The 14,644-nt window shown below is 43.4% G+C and overlaps 1 protein-coding gene across 1 annotated transcript in view; it reads right to left on the reverse strand.

Moving 5' to 3' along the window:
* LOC122539627 (SRC kinase signaling inhibitor 1-like) overlaps positions 1-6,274 on the reverse strand; it is a 523,191-nt gene extending 516,917 nt beyond the window's left edge. Inside the window, exon 1 of the mRNA XM_043674625.1 lies at positions 5,915-6,274. Coding sequence (XP_043530560.1) covers positions 5,915-5,936 — 22 coding nt within the window. The 5' untranslated portion in view covers positions 5,937-6,274. The remainder of the gene's footprint in view (positions 1-5,914) is intronic.
* Between the last annotated feature and the right edge of the window lie 8,370 nt (positions 6,275-14,644).

Below are 14,644 nucleotides of genomic sequence, written 5' to 3' on the forward strand. Positions count from 1 at the left end.
TTTAGAATAGAATCCCTACAGTATGGAAGCAGGCTATTTGGCTTATCAAGTCTACACTGACTCTCTGAAGAGCTTCCCACCCAGGTCCATCCCTGTATTCCACTTGGCTAATCCACCTGACCTTCACATCCCTGGACAATGGGCAATTTAGCCTGGCCAATCCAGGTACTCTGAACGTCTTTTGGACTTTTGGAGGAAACTGGAGCAAACACATGTAGTCACATGGAGAACATGCAAACTCCACATAGACAGTCACCGAGGCCGGAATCGAACCAGGTCCTTGGCGCTGTGAGGCAGCAGTGCTAATCACGGAGCCACCATGTCACCCTATGGTAGTTGGCCAGATATTGGTAACAAACAAAAAAGCATCACTAACTTGTCATTGCAATATTTGAAGTTTATTTAATCACGATCTGGTTTTGAATTTGAACTTTCATTTACACAGCACCCTTCTCAGTGCCCAAAGTGCTTTAAGAAAATACCGCACTCGAGGCTGTTGTAATGTTGGGACATAGCAACCCATTTTTGTACCATAAGTGACAATGAAGCAGTTATTTTAATCAACACACTGGTTCATGTTATGATACAATTCTGGGGAGGCTGGGACCTGTACCTGGACCGAATAGTCCAGAGATAGGCACGCTACCACCGTGTCACAAGAACCAAATGCAATGACATAATTTTTTCAAAATTGCTGAGTTAATGTGTGAAGTTTTTTGCAACGTGAAACTGATGTGAAATTATATGATACTAGAGTCGATATTGAACTTAAACTCCTCCTTCAAACTGCTATTCCAGTTACATGGTGCAGTGCAGTTAGAGTCCATTACAGTTATTTGATCTGTTACTGATTTTTGGAGGAAATTCTTTTTTATTGATTTATTTCCCTCTGTTGCAAGCTGATCAGCACCAAGTGTGTGTGCAGCTCATGACCGACATTCTTTATCTGTTCATTGGAGCTTGCAGCGAGTTCAATGAGCTCCAGTCACACTGGGCCAAATAGGCTATTTATTAACTGCAAGCCAAAACAATGCGAGTCAGCACACTACTGAACAGCAGTACTATCAGGACCTGCTCTGTCTGGTTCTCAGCTGAGATCCACTCAAGTGTCCTTTCAGGAAGGGTCACTGGACAAAGATCCAGTTTATTTCCTCCTGCCTACTGCAGGAGTACAGAGGTTAATTGTAGCACCTCGGTATCATCAGCTGACCCAATAACATACAGGACTTGTGAACTTTTGTTCAAACTTATTAGAAGGTGGATTTGAATACAGAACTTACGAAATGTTCCTTCAATTGTATTGGAGCTTGGTTAGACTGTTCCTTGTACACATGCTTGGAGTACTGTGCGCAGTTCAAGGCTCTTTAACTCATAAAGGGTATTGTTGTCATAGAAGGCAAGCAATGAAAGTTCACCAGACTTGTTCCCAGGAAGGTGGGAGTATCCTAAGAAGAGAGATTTGGCCCAAATTCTCTGAAGTTTTAAATAATGAGAGGTGATTTCATTGACACTGAAAAAATGTTTAATGGGACAGATGGGGTGGATGCAGAGAAGATGTTTCCCCGGTCCAATGGCTCTTCCTAACATAGCCTCCACATAAAGCGACTGATTCTGTTGGAAAGGGAGGGAGTGGGTGTCCTGGATTCTTCCCAGGACACTTCTACTTCTCACTGTCCTTGAAAGGCCCTTGGAAGTGTGCTGAAAGGCCCGAGACCATTACCACACTATACTATTGATTCTCCAGATCAATTCTCTTGTCTGGGGGCTGAGTGTCTCCTTTCGCAACAAAATAAGAGAAACTCTGAAGGGATCTCATTTGGGAGCTGTCTGGGTTATGACTGTCAGCTGTCCTGACATTGCAGTGAACACACAGCCACTACTGCAGGGAGTAGCAGGGTCCGCTTTCTAACAACACACCCACCTCTGTGATACTAAACCCCAGAAATTTCACAATTTCGGGTTTTTCTTTGATATTTTGTGGCCCACAGTCTCGATTTACCATGTTTGGAAAATTCCCTTCTTTGTTATAGTTTGAAATTCAGGATGGAGAAAATTCCTGTAGCCTCAGGCCAGGGAGATTTACGGAGTATCTCATTCCAATTAACAGCCTCAACCTGCTCAGAGGATGGCAATTCCTGTGATGGTCACCAGGCTGTCTGTGAACACTGGTTCTTTGGAACTGCATGAATCCCACTGGAAATGTACAACAGCTGGAAACACAAAGCTAGATATCAGCACGCATAGTAAACAGAAAATAGGTGAATTTTGTCATTGTCCATAGAATGTATTTAAAAATATACAGCTATAAGTACACATATAAACATACACATGTATGCATTAACACACAATTATATGTACACATATAAACAGATATAAATAGACATCTGTATGCACACTGCAGTACTACAGTGAGCTGTATGTCAGAGCTTTGAGAAGAGAGTTATTGACAGGCAGGCTAATGAGACACAGTATACATCATCATAGGAAATATCGCAATGTCACATGATCTTGCTCAAGAAGGAAGCCACAGTAAGATGTTTCTTAAAAAAAAAATAATGTTTTCCTTAGCTCAGTATGACTCTAAATATTCTTTAGCAGCACAACAAGTCCAAGAATATTATAGAACCCACTCTCACCTCTAATTCAGAGGAACATGGTCTCGAGCCCCAGTAATAATTTAACTTAATTGAGGCTGGCGTGCCCGATTCCATTGCTGTGGGAGTGCTGCTCTGTCGGAGGGACTGTTTTTAGGATGAGACCTCACACAGACGACCATCGGGTGTATAGGGTGAATGCAAGAAACATCCCTTGGCATTATTTCAAAGGAGAGCAAAGAGCTTATCCCAAATGCATTGGTCAAAAAGAGGACCCGAGTGCACATAAGAATAGAAGTGTAAGTAGGCCATTCAGCCCATGGAACCTTTTCTGTCATTTCATAAGAACTTGGCTGATCTGCTTGGGGTATATGCTCTCCAGTCCACCTCCGATAGCCTTTGAAAATCCTGGCAGTCAGGAATTCTGTCTAATTCTAAATCACCCTTAGAAATATTCAATGACATTACCTCCACTGCTATCTGGAAGAATTCTGTTGAATATTGACCCTTTGGGAACAAAACAATTCTCCTGCTCTCCCCCTCAAAATGATGGCCACATTTTTTTTTATTTATGTGGTCATTTTTCTTTTAATTGCATTCTGGTTATGGCCAATGTATGGCAGCTTCCTTTGCAGAGATCAGCTGCCATATTTTCTACATTGGAATTCAGGAGGTGGCTTCAATGGTTGGAGAATGCTTTAGGATCTTGACAGGTTGTGAGGCACCCTCAATAAATCCAAGTATTTCCTTTTCACCTTGCCAGCAGCAACATCATGGAGACAACAGAATGCAAGCAATGTTCAACTGCTGAAATTCCAAAAATATATTTTAACATCAAGAAAATATATTTCCCAGAATTAAGGCAACTACACGTCACATTATAGAACATACATAATTTGACCATAAGTTAAAGTGCTTCAAACAACCAAACTTCTGTTTCAGTCTCAATGCCTAGTTATTGCACTGTGACCTTGAATTAATGACATAAGACTTAGGAGCAGTAGTTGGCCATTCAGTCCACCCAGTGTGCTCTCTCATATATAAGTGGTTCGAATTTACAAGAACCATATTTAAAAATTACATTTGACATAAAGTAACTATTTTTATGTAGTAATGACAGTAATTGTAGTTATTTATTTAGGATTCCATTTTCAACAGAGGTAGTTGTTATTCTTAATTACACTTAGTCATGGAGTCACAGTGACATACAGCACAGAAACAGATCCTTCGGTCCAACTCGTCCATGCTGACCAGCTATCCTAACCCAATCTAGTCCCATTTGCCAGCACTTGGCCCATGTCCCTGTAAAGCCTTCCTATTCACATACCCATCCACAGCCTTTTAAATGTTGTACACTTGTGGCTGATAAGCTAGAATCATAGAATGAACCAGTGTAATAGGAGACCACTCCATGAAGGAATTCTCCAATTATTCTCACTCCTCTGCACTTTCTGTCAGCCTATAATTTCACTTCCTTTCGCAAAGTTATGCAATTCCCTTTTGGAAGTTACTATTGAATCTGCTTCCACCTCCCCCACCCCCTTTCAAGCTGGGTCCTTCCAGATGATAACTCACTGCACGATAATAATTCTCTTCAACTCACTAATATACAAACACACGAATGTGGAACAAGAGTAGGCCACTCTGTCCCTTGAACCTGCTGTACCACACAGTAGCTGATCTGATTACTCCCCCACATTCCCACCTAGCCCCTGATAAACTTTCACCTTCCTTGCTTTTTGACCAATTGTCTGAAATCTGTCCTCTGGTTAGCCACCCTCCTACATAGAAACAGTTTCACTTTAAGTAGTCTCATAACTCTGAACAGCTCTCTTGAAACCGTCTCACAACCTAGTATTTTCATCAATCCCTTGGCACCTCTGCCTTGCTGGGCACTTTAATCAGGTTGTGGATATAAATACAGGTGATAATATCATCATTACCATGTGTCCAGTTCATTTCTTTAAACAACGCTGTCTTACCCTTAGACTGAACCAAACAACTTTATTTTGTAATTGTTTCTCTGAAGTACTCTCTCTTTTCAGAAAACTCCCCCTCCTAGCCACCAACAAGAAACCTCCCCATTTTAATTCCTGGTATGGGCTCCACCACATTAATGCTCTACACAGCGTGACAGATTCCCAGCTCAGTCTTCTCGTCAATTGCATCTCATCGTTTAACTAATATTTCAGATCATTTCCAAAAAGGAAACCGAATAAATTATTTACATAACCACTCAAGTACAGGCAAACCAGCTGTCAACATTCCGAGGGGAAATGGGGGGAGTCAGCAGAGAGAATAATTCAATCCTGTCATTTCCAAAACTGCCCATCCTGTTTCTTTGTCTCTGACAAATGTCACTGTACCCCTTCCCCATCTTACTTTCTTCCTCCCCAACAATGCATCGAGCCTGGCTGGGGACTTCGATGACTGGACACACCTAGCTTATCTGAAACAGACCGAGTGCTTGTAGTTTTGAGATAAACCAACGATGCAATGCATAGATGGAGCACACACCCCCCCTTGCAGTCAAGCACTGTATGTACATGTGTACAATCTACTTAATGCAAAATCAAACATTTTTTTGCAAAAACTGAAAAGAAAATTGCAATTCAAATAAAAAAAAGGTTGCAAAATATATTTAATTCGTAAAAGCAATAGATTCATTGCCAGTGGAGGCAGAGTAAGTCCGATTCCCCCAATTTGCACAGGTTGTTCTGGCTCTTATATAGAACATGTCAGTTAAACCCTGCTGTCTTTCTGGCAATAGAACCACATCAAATGACAACGAGCAAACACATTATATTGAGTTTGCCTGCCAACAAGAACATTCCTTCCACAGACAATAGCAGTTAAAATCAGGACTTTTTTTGCCATTGTGTTCAATGCCAGCAGCTTCACAATCAGAGACAGAAACAGAAGGAAAGAGAAAGAGAGAGGAACAGCCACAGCCTTCCTTTACTGAATAAACCATCTCATCTCGCAACAGAAACCTCTCAACTAGATACCACGAGATAACGACATTGTGCACGAACAACAAGATTAATATCCTTCAGGCATGCAATACACACACAGGGATAGATAGTGAGCTTAGGCAGCAATGCTTTTTCTCCTTGCAAGAGCTTGCCTTGTCTACTTACCTGGGAGAGAGTTGACAGAGCCCCCCTTTTTTCCCCCTCCGTGCCATCAACAGAGTCAGCCAGCTTCTGTGACCATTTACAGATTTTTTCCCCCCCATATCAAGTCACCAGCAACGCTGCATTTGAGAACACAAATAAATACCTTCTATTTAACAATGCATGGAGATTTGGATGACATGCCTTGAGAAGGAGTATTTCCCATCTTGTAACACAACTCTGCGTGTTCAGATCCAGCAGACCATTGACGATGTTCAGTTATGTGTGTGTGTGTGTGTGTGTCTGAGTGAGTGAGTGTGTGTGTGAACACAGGAGCGGAGCAGAAATGAAAACGAAAAAAAAAATCAGCCCATGACAGATTAATGTGTTCTCCAGTTAAAGGACCCTCACTCCTCACTGCGATAGGTGCCTTTGTTTGTGCCAGCCCCTGCAGTCTGGATGATAACGTGCGTTGGACCACTCCTCCATTAGCAGCCTCAGTACCAGCGGACTGCTGCCTGGGATTAGCTACAGGAGACAAGGTCTCAGGAGCGCAGCAACCCAACTGTTTCACCGACCCCCCACCACAGCAGCCATTCGATTTTTGTCAATAAAGACTGTGCCTCATCCTGGGGGTGGCCAAGAGTATTGCCGACCTCCCACTGATGTTAACGCCTGCAGCTCAATTAAAGAGGGGTGCTGGTCTTTTGCTGCTCGGCTCAAAGGGAGTGTGACAAGCACCTTTGCTAAACAGCACTGTCTGTTACACTGAACACATTTAGCTGAGGATCAGGCTTGTCCCTCCAGCTGGGGTACCCCCCCCGAACAAAAGCTTCTTTCTCCTATTCAGTCCCATTCATTGCAGCCCTGGAATCTTCAGAAATGGAAGGTGAACTTCCACAATCCACTGCAAAACAACCCAAAGAAATGATAGGGGCATTAGGATAAAATTATGTGTTTTAACAAAATAAACCAAAACTTTTGATGGGTGGGGAGGGTGTTACTGAACTGCTGGTTGACAGGTTGTCAAAATTAGGGTCGGAATCTTAGTTTTGTATTGATTGTAGGAAGGTGGGGTAAAGCAATGATGGACATTCTAGCTGACCAATGACAGTCGTGCAGGGGTGGGACAGTTTGAGCCATGGCTCATGCTGTGCGCAAGAGGTCGTTCCGCCCATCGACTCTGTGCCCACCTATCTACATTTCATAGCTTTGATCGCTGTGACATTTCAAGTGCTTATCCACGTCCTTCTTAAAGGTTATCTGATTTCCCTCCTCAACAGTGCTATGCAGATTCCTACCAACCTCTGGATGAAATAAAGGTTTTCTTCAAATCTCATTGAAACCTCTTGCCCCTCACCTTAAAATTCTGTCCAGTTTGACTAGAGGAACAGTTGCTTCTTATTCACCCTGTCTATGCTCCTCATAATCTTTTACAACTCAATCAGATCCCCCTCTGAGCTTTCTCTGCTCCAAATAGTCCTGGCTTAACCAGCCTCTCCTCATAACTAAACTTCTGCATCCAAGACATCGTCCTGGTGAATCTCCTCTGCAACTCCTCCAGTGTAATGCACACAGTACATCAGTGTGGCCTAACAAAGTCCTATACAGCTCCAACGTAACCTCCTTTTCTACAAATAAAATATACTGTGCCTTGAATGATAAAGGCTAGTGTTCCCGTATACCTTCTTTACTGCCCTATTAACATGCCCTACTCCTTCAGGAATTTGTGGACAAGCACCCCATGATACCTCCATTCCTCAGAGCTTCCTAGTATCCTGCCATTCATAGAGTCCTCCCTTGTCTTGTTAATTCTTCCAAAGTGCATCACTTCAGATCTATCAGGATTAACTTCCATTTTCCACTCATGTGCCAATTGAACCAATCCATCTGTATCTTCCTGTGTGCTAAGAAATCACTATCATCCACCAGGCTAGTAGGTAGGTAGGAGGTCATGTGATGAATGCTCCAGGAAAACATCCAACTAGAGTTGGCAACTTTGAGGGTGTAATGGTTTCACAGTCAAAACCAATCCAAATGCATTGTTGATTATCAGGAAAAACCCATTTAGTTCACTAATGTCCTTTTGAGAAGGAAACTGTCATCCTCACCTGTTCTGACCTACATATTACTCCAGACCCACAGCAATGTGGTTGACTCTTATCTGCCCTCTGGGCAATTAGGGATGGGCTGGTGTAGCCAGAGACACCCACTTGCTGTGAATGAATTTAAGAAAAGGTCCTCCCTGCTCCAAATGCCACTCCTCTGGAGATTGGAGACTGACACATTGAGAGCAGTACTGAGGAAGGTCTGGTTTTCAGAAGGACTATCTTAAGGAACAGTAATTATAGCGAGTCTCCCTCCACCCTCTCAGGTGAACACAGAAGTTGCATGGGCATTCTGCTGAAAAAGAGCAGGAGAGCTCCCCCTGGAGTCTTGGCCAATATTTACCCATCAACCAACATCACAAAAAAATGGATTAACTGGTCAATATCAAACTGATGTTTATGGGAGCTTGCTGTGTACATAGTGGATGCTGTGCTGCCTACATTATAAGAGTGACTACATTCCAAATGCACTTCACTTGCTGCATAGGACTTTGGGAAATACTGAGATCATAAAAGGCACTATTAAAGTGCAAGCCTCACTCTGTTTGGTGCTAGGTCACAAGGTGTAGATGTTACAGGTGGGATTTTCAACCTACACAAGGGGAGACTGTGTTTCTCATAGACTGATGGCTGACCACCCATCAGCATTAGGTTAGCAGTTGGACCAATGAAAGTGTCTATTGAGGGCACCTGTCAGACACTATCTGGAATTTTCCAGAAGGCATACCAACCCTTTCTGAGGCTGAAGCATAGCCAACAGATGGAGGAAACGTGTAAGAACCTGTGGCTGCAGTGAATCAGAAACAAAAATAGAAATTGCTGGAAAAGCTCTGCAGGTCTAGCAGCATCAATAAAGAGAAATCAGGGTTAATGTTTTGGATCCGGTGACTCTTCTTCAGTTCTGAGGAAGGGTCACCAGACCTGAAATGAGGTGGTTCGAGTGATATTTGAGGACGATTTAGTGAACAGTAATTATAATAATATGTCAGTTATTGTTGTGGTTCTGTTCGCCGAGCTGGGAATTTGTGTTGCAGACGTTACGTCTCCTGTCTGGGTGACATCCTCAGTGCTTGGGAGCCTCCTGTGAAGCGCTTCTGTGATCTTTCCTCCGGCATTTGTAGTGGTTTGAATCTGCCGCTTCCGGTATGTCAGTTATTGTTGTGGTTCTGTTTGCCGAGCTGGGAATTTGTGTTGCAGACGTTACGTCTCCTGTCTGGGTGACATCCTTAGTGCATGGGAGCCTCCTATGAAGCGCTTCTGTGATCTTTCCTCCGGCATTTGTAGTGGTTTGAATCTGCCGCTTCCGGTTGTCAGTTCCAGCTGTCCGCTGCAGTGGTCGGTATATTGGGTCCAGGTTGCTGTGCTTATTGATTGAATCTGTGGATGAGTGCCATGCTTCTAGGAATTCCCTGGCTGTTCTCTGTTTGGCAAAATCCCATGCAAGGACTGCACAAAACACTACATAGGACAAACAGGAAGACAGCTAACGATCACGTCTGCAACACAAATTCCCAGCTCGGCGAACAGAACCACAACAACGAGCACCCGAGCTACAAATCTTCTCACACAATGTGTCAGTTATTTATGGGAAAGGAACAATCTAGATTAAAAATATTTAATTTGGAAGAGGGACTATTTAAATTGAATGAGAACGTATTTGTTGAAATCAAAGATCAAGGCAAAACATCAATAGAACATTAGATTGTATTTAAAGAGAAGATGGATAAGGTACTGGTGAGGGAGAATGGTCGGGTATAAACAGCTAAGGTTTCCTGGATAATGAAACAAATAGAGAATTTGGAATAAAACTATCTTTCTGAGGGGGAATGTCTGAAAGATAATATAAATGAGAACCACATCTTTTATTGCGAATATGCCTATATCCTTTATGATATCTGCCATTGTCTTCTCATGCTCCCTATTTGAGTCTCTTGTTTGCCTTTCCACTTCCCCATTGAACTTCCTTTACTCAACCTACTTCTTTTATAGAATCCCTACAGTGTGGAAACAGGCCCTTCAGCCCAACATGTCCACACCAACCTTGTGAAGAGTAACCCACCCAGACCCATTCCCCTACCCTACCCTACTACTCTACATTTTACCCCTGACTAATGCACCACACCTACCCATCCCTGTACACTATGGCCAATTTAGCATGGTCCAATTTACCTAACCTGCACGTCTTTGGATTGTGGGAGGAAACTGGAGTACCCGGAGGAAACCCACGCAGACACGGGGAGAACATGCAAACTCCAAACAGACAGTTGCCTGAGGCTGGAATCAAACCCATGTCCCTGGCACTGTGAGGCAGCAGTGCTAACCACTGAGCCACCTTGCCGCCCCATTTCTCATTTATATTATCTTTCAGGGATCCCCAGAAAAATGTTGTTTTTCATATTCTCTATTTTTTCCATCATCCAGGAAACTTTAGCTGTGGAATAACTACCATTCTCCCCCAATAGTACGTTAACCATCTTCTCATTAAAAGCAACCTTGATGTTTGAATGCAACAAATCCGTTCTCATTTGATTCAAACCATCCCTCCTCCAAATTAAATATTTTTAATCTAGATTGTTCCTTTCCCATAAATAACTGACACTTTTAGTATTATAATCACTGTTCACTAAATCTTCCCCAACTATCACTTGAACCACCTCATTCCCCAGAAACAAATCTAGGCATTCGTTCTTTCATGTTAAAACCAAATCATACTGAGCAATGAAGTTGTCCTGAAACCAATTTTGAAACTCTCTTGCTCTCTGCTCTTTGCAGTATTGCAATCCCAGTCTAATTAAAGCCTCCTATTATCATTGCTCAATAGGTTTTTCATCACTGTATAATTTTCTTCTCCATATCTTTCCCATGTTTTGGATGCCAATATGCATCCAGTCGCATAATAACACCAATATTTCTTTAGCTCTAACCAAATAGCTTGTGCCCCTGATCCCACCACACCATTATGTTCCCCCAGCAATGTAATATTTTCCTTTACCTTACTGCTGTTTCCTTACTTTATTTCCTTTCCTGCCTGATCACTTTGTATCAAGAATTTTTTAATTTACTTATTGATAAGCTGTCAGCTTCGCTGGCTGGCTGGTATTTATAGCCCGTCCCTATTTGCCCTTGAGAAGGTGAAGGTGAACTGCCTTCTTGTACTGCTGCAGTCCACCTACTCTGGGTGGAACCATAATGCTGCCCAGGCGGGAATTTCAGGATTTTGACACAATGACAGTGAAGGAACGCTAATATATTTGCAAGTCAGGATGGTGAAAGGCTGGGAGAGGAACTTTTCTAGTGGTTGTGTTCTCATGTATCTGCTGCTTGTAGGTAGTACACACTGCAGCTACTGAGCATCGATGGTGGAGGGAGTGGATGTTTGTGGATGTGGTGCCAATCAAGCGGGCTGCTTTGTTCCAGATGGTGACAAGCTTCTTGAGTGTTGTTGGAGCTGCACCCATCCTGGCAAGTGGGGAGTATTCCATTCCATCCCTGACGTGTACCTTGGAGCTGGTTATCAGGCTTTCGGGAGTCAGGAGGTAAATTACTTGCCACAGTATTCCTAGCCTCTGACCTGCTCCTGTAGCCACTGTGTTTATGTGGTGAGTCCAGTTGAGTTTCTGATCAATGGTAACTCAAAGGATGTTGACAGTGAGAGATTCAGTGATGGTAATGCCATTGAATGTCAAGGGTGGTGGGGGGATTGTTAGATTGTTTTTTATTGGTGATGGTTGTTGCCTGACATTTGTGTGACATGACTGTTACTTGCCATTTGTCAGTCCAAGCCTGAATATTGACCAGACCTTGTTGCATTTGAACATGGACTGCTGAAACTTTGCAAATGGTACTGAACATTGTGCAATCATCTAGTACCTTCTTGAGTTTTGAGCCGGGTCAGTGTTATAGCAAAAACATTATATATGTATGTGGCTATCTGATCTTTCACTCACCAAACCTTTTTACCACACAACACAGGTTTACTCCTGTGCATCTGTAACCTTGTATGCTTCGCTCTGTCTAAGCACACTATGTCCTTGTTTGTTATGATCTGTCAGTACTGCTCGCAAAACAATGCTTTTCATTGTACTTAGGCACATGTGGCTACAATAAATCAAATCAAATCAAATCAACTGGACTGTAAACCTCACTTAGACCTTATTGTATTCTCCATTCCACCTCATGTTACCTTAGCCAATCTTTCATGCAACATGTTCCCCTTTCTGAAGCTGTATGCTGGCAGGTTATTTTAAATGCTCCCAAAAGTTACAGGTACTAGCAAATTGCATCAAGAGGACATTAATTGTAGGTAGATGCAGCAGTACAGGTCCCCGTGCTTCCAAAACTAGCTCAATATTCCAGGAATCTACATCTTTCCCCAGAAGAACAATCAGTCACCAATATTCAGAAATAAACAGTGGCTGAAGAATGGACTGCATTCAGGAGAGTCCTGCATTACTGGCCTGGTCCTCCTTGACTGCCTGATCAGTTGTTTCCTCTCTGCCTACACTTTCTTTTAAACTGTGTGTGACGAGATCCAGCAGCATGCCATCCCATGTACCTTTTGGTCTCATAGAGGCACGGCCATGAAACCACTGCTTAAGCTCCAAAGCTCAGAGTTTGAGCTTCAAAGACCGATACTATTCAAAATATCCTGAAGTTTTAGGAAAGTGCAGGATGTACATTCCACAGGACTGAGCTGCCCTGTGAAGCCTATGTTTATCAGATTAGCTAAACTTCAATGGAAATAAACTAAAGAATTAGTACAAGTAATGATTGAAAGAGAACAGCTAGTCAGCAATTAGTACCTTCCCTTTGGTGATATCACTTTTAAAGTCTGATACTCCCCCTCCCTGTTGGGAGATGGTGGGAAGGCCAAATAATTGTGCAAGTTGCCCCAGAGAGATACTCGCTCTGTTTTACTGTGTCAGCATTAGGCAGGTGGCTCTGCCAGTGACTTTCTCAAAGTGCCACTCATTAAGGTCCATTGTGGTCAATGACTGGCCAGTTCAGGGCCTCACTCAGCCCCACCATTGCCCTGAATAACCAGTGCCCCAGCAGATGGCTGCTTTCCTGACAGAGAAACTGAGCTGCCTGCTTGGGCTGGGGGAGGGGTTGGGGGGGGGAGGTGTACATCTCGGTAACTAGGGGCAGATTCCTGAAAGCCAGCCCCGAACCTCCAGCAACACCCCTCCCCACGATCTCCCCGCTTACCGATGCTGCACAACCTGGGCCCTGGCAATGCTTTTCCGCATCGTTTGGTAGCTGGCCTCTGATTGGCCGGCAGCTTCAGGCAGGGCAGGTCTTCAGCTTTAAGGCTCCTGATTGGATGAGTAGAGAGCCCTACCTGGCTGACTGGTGTGTGATTCGGTGTGGTTAAGCACTGATAGAGGAAGAGTATAACCCAGGAGCAGACTCTTCAGATCACCAAGACTGGGCCGACACATGACACCTTTCTAACCCACAAACCTTTCACCTCTACATTGTCTGTATCCCTCTATTCCCCACCTATTCACATATCTGTCAAGATGCCCCTTAAACATTGCCAGTACAGTTCGCAGTTTAGTCACCCGTGCCCACACCCAGCATCGAATCCTGGCCTGTTTTTCTTTATGGATATTTTCAAGTCGACCTGTTCAAAGACACATTCTGACACATCTCTGGAGCAGGTGGGACTTGATTCCAAGTCTTCTGGCCCAGAGGAAGGAACACTACCACTGCACTGCAAGAGCTCTACTGTCTTCCTTTATAATCTTGCTCCCTGAGCATCCGACACTTCCAGACTGTGGCTGCTTTATTCCTTGATCCCTGCGTTCCTTCAATTGCTCTCTCATTGCCACAGTGCCCTCTGAACTTGTTAAAAAAAGGACATTATTTTGAGGCTTAGTCACTCGCTTTTCTTTGTCTCAGAGTTTCACCTGTATACATTCTGAGATGCCAACATTGGAGTCTCTCTTTCAGAGAGGCACCTGGGAGTGGTGCTGTCCAGCTCACCCCTCAAAGTTCCACCTGACTGGGGTCTCCCTCATTGCTGCTCCTGTGGGAATGGGCCAGGCTTCTCTTTCCTCCATTTGACATAAAGTACCCTGTAGGTTGGGATGACAACATTCTAACAACCAATATTAATTACTTCAATGGTCTGGGCAGCCTGTGTGATTTTTATCACTTATCATACAATGGATTGAAGGAATTTTGTAGCTGGTCCCATATTCTCTCAAGTGTAATTGAAGGTGTCTGTAATCTCACGATTCATAAAGCTACGGGCCATTGATGCTGGGGTCTAGTCAGCACATCTAACCCATTTAGACAGACCACTCACTGCAGGAAATAGAAGATTTAAGACAGTCACAATACTGTCTGATTTCAACAAATTAACATTGGGAATTGGTGGATTCTGGATCAGTGGTGCTGGAAGAGCACAATCTTCGGATGCTGCCTGACTTGCTGTGCTCTTCCAGCACCACTGATCCAGAATCTGGTTTCCAGCATCTGCAGTCATTGTTTTTACCTCATTGGGAATTGGTGGCTGATTTATGAAAATAGGATTGTCTAAAATTGGCTTGTATTACCTTTAACTACAAATGATCGAGGGAATGAATCAATTGCTTCATCGAATCAGAAATTGGTTCCAGCCCTGGTGGAGGTGGTTCAGCCTGTTGACTCTGTGCTACCTCACGCAAATGCAACTCAAAGATTCCCATTTGCTGTCATTTCCCTCTAACTCTGCAATTCTCTCACACTGCAACTAGTACAATGGATGGGAAGAACCCAAAACAGAGGAATACAACATTAAAATTAGATCTGGTAAATCTGGAGCAAAACCATGAAGAGC

The sequence above is a fragment of the Chiloscyllium plagiosum genome, chromosome 33 (assembly GCF_004010195.1).
Source record: "Chiloscyllium plagiosum isolate BGI_BamShark_2017 chromosome 33, ASM401019v2, whole genome shotgun sequence".
Taxonomy (NCBI): Eukaryota; Metazoa; Chordata; class Chondrichthyes; order Orectolobiformes; family Hemiscylliidae; genus Chiloscyllium; species Chiloscyllium plagiosum.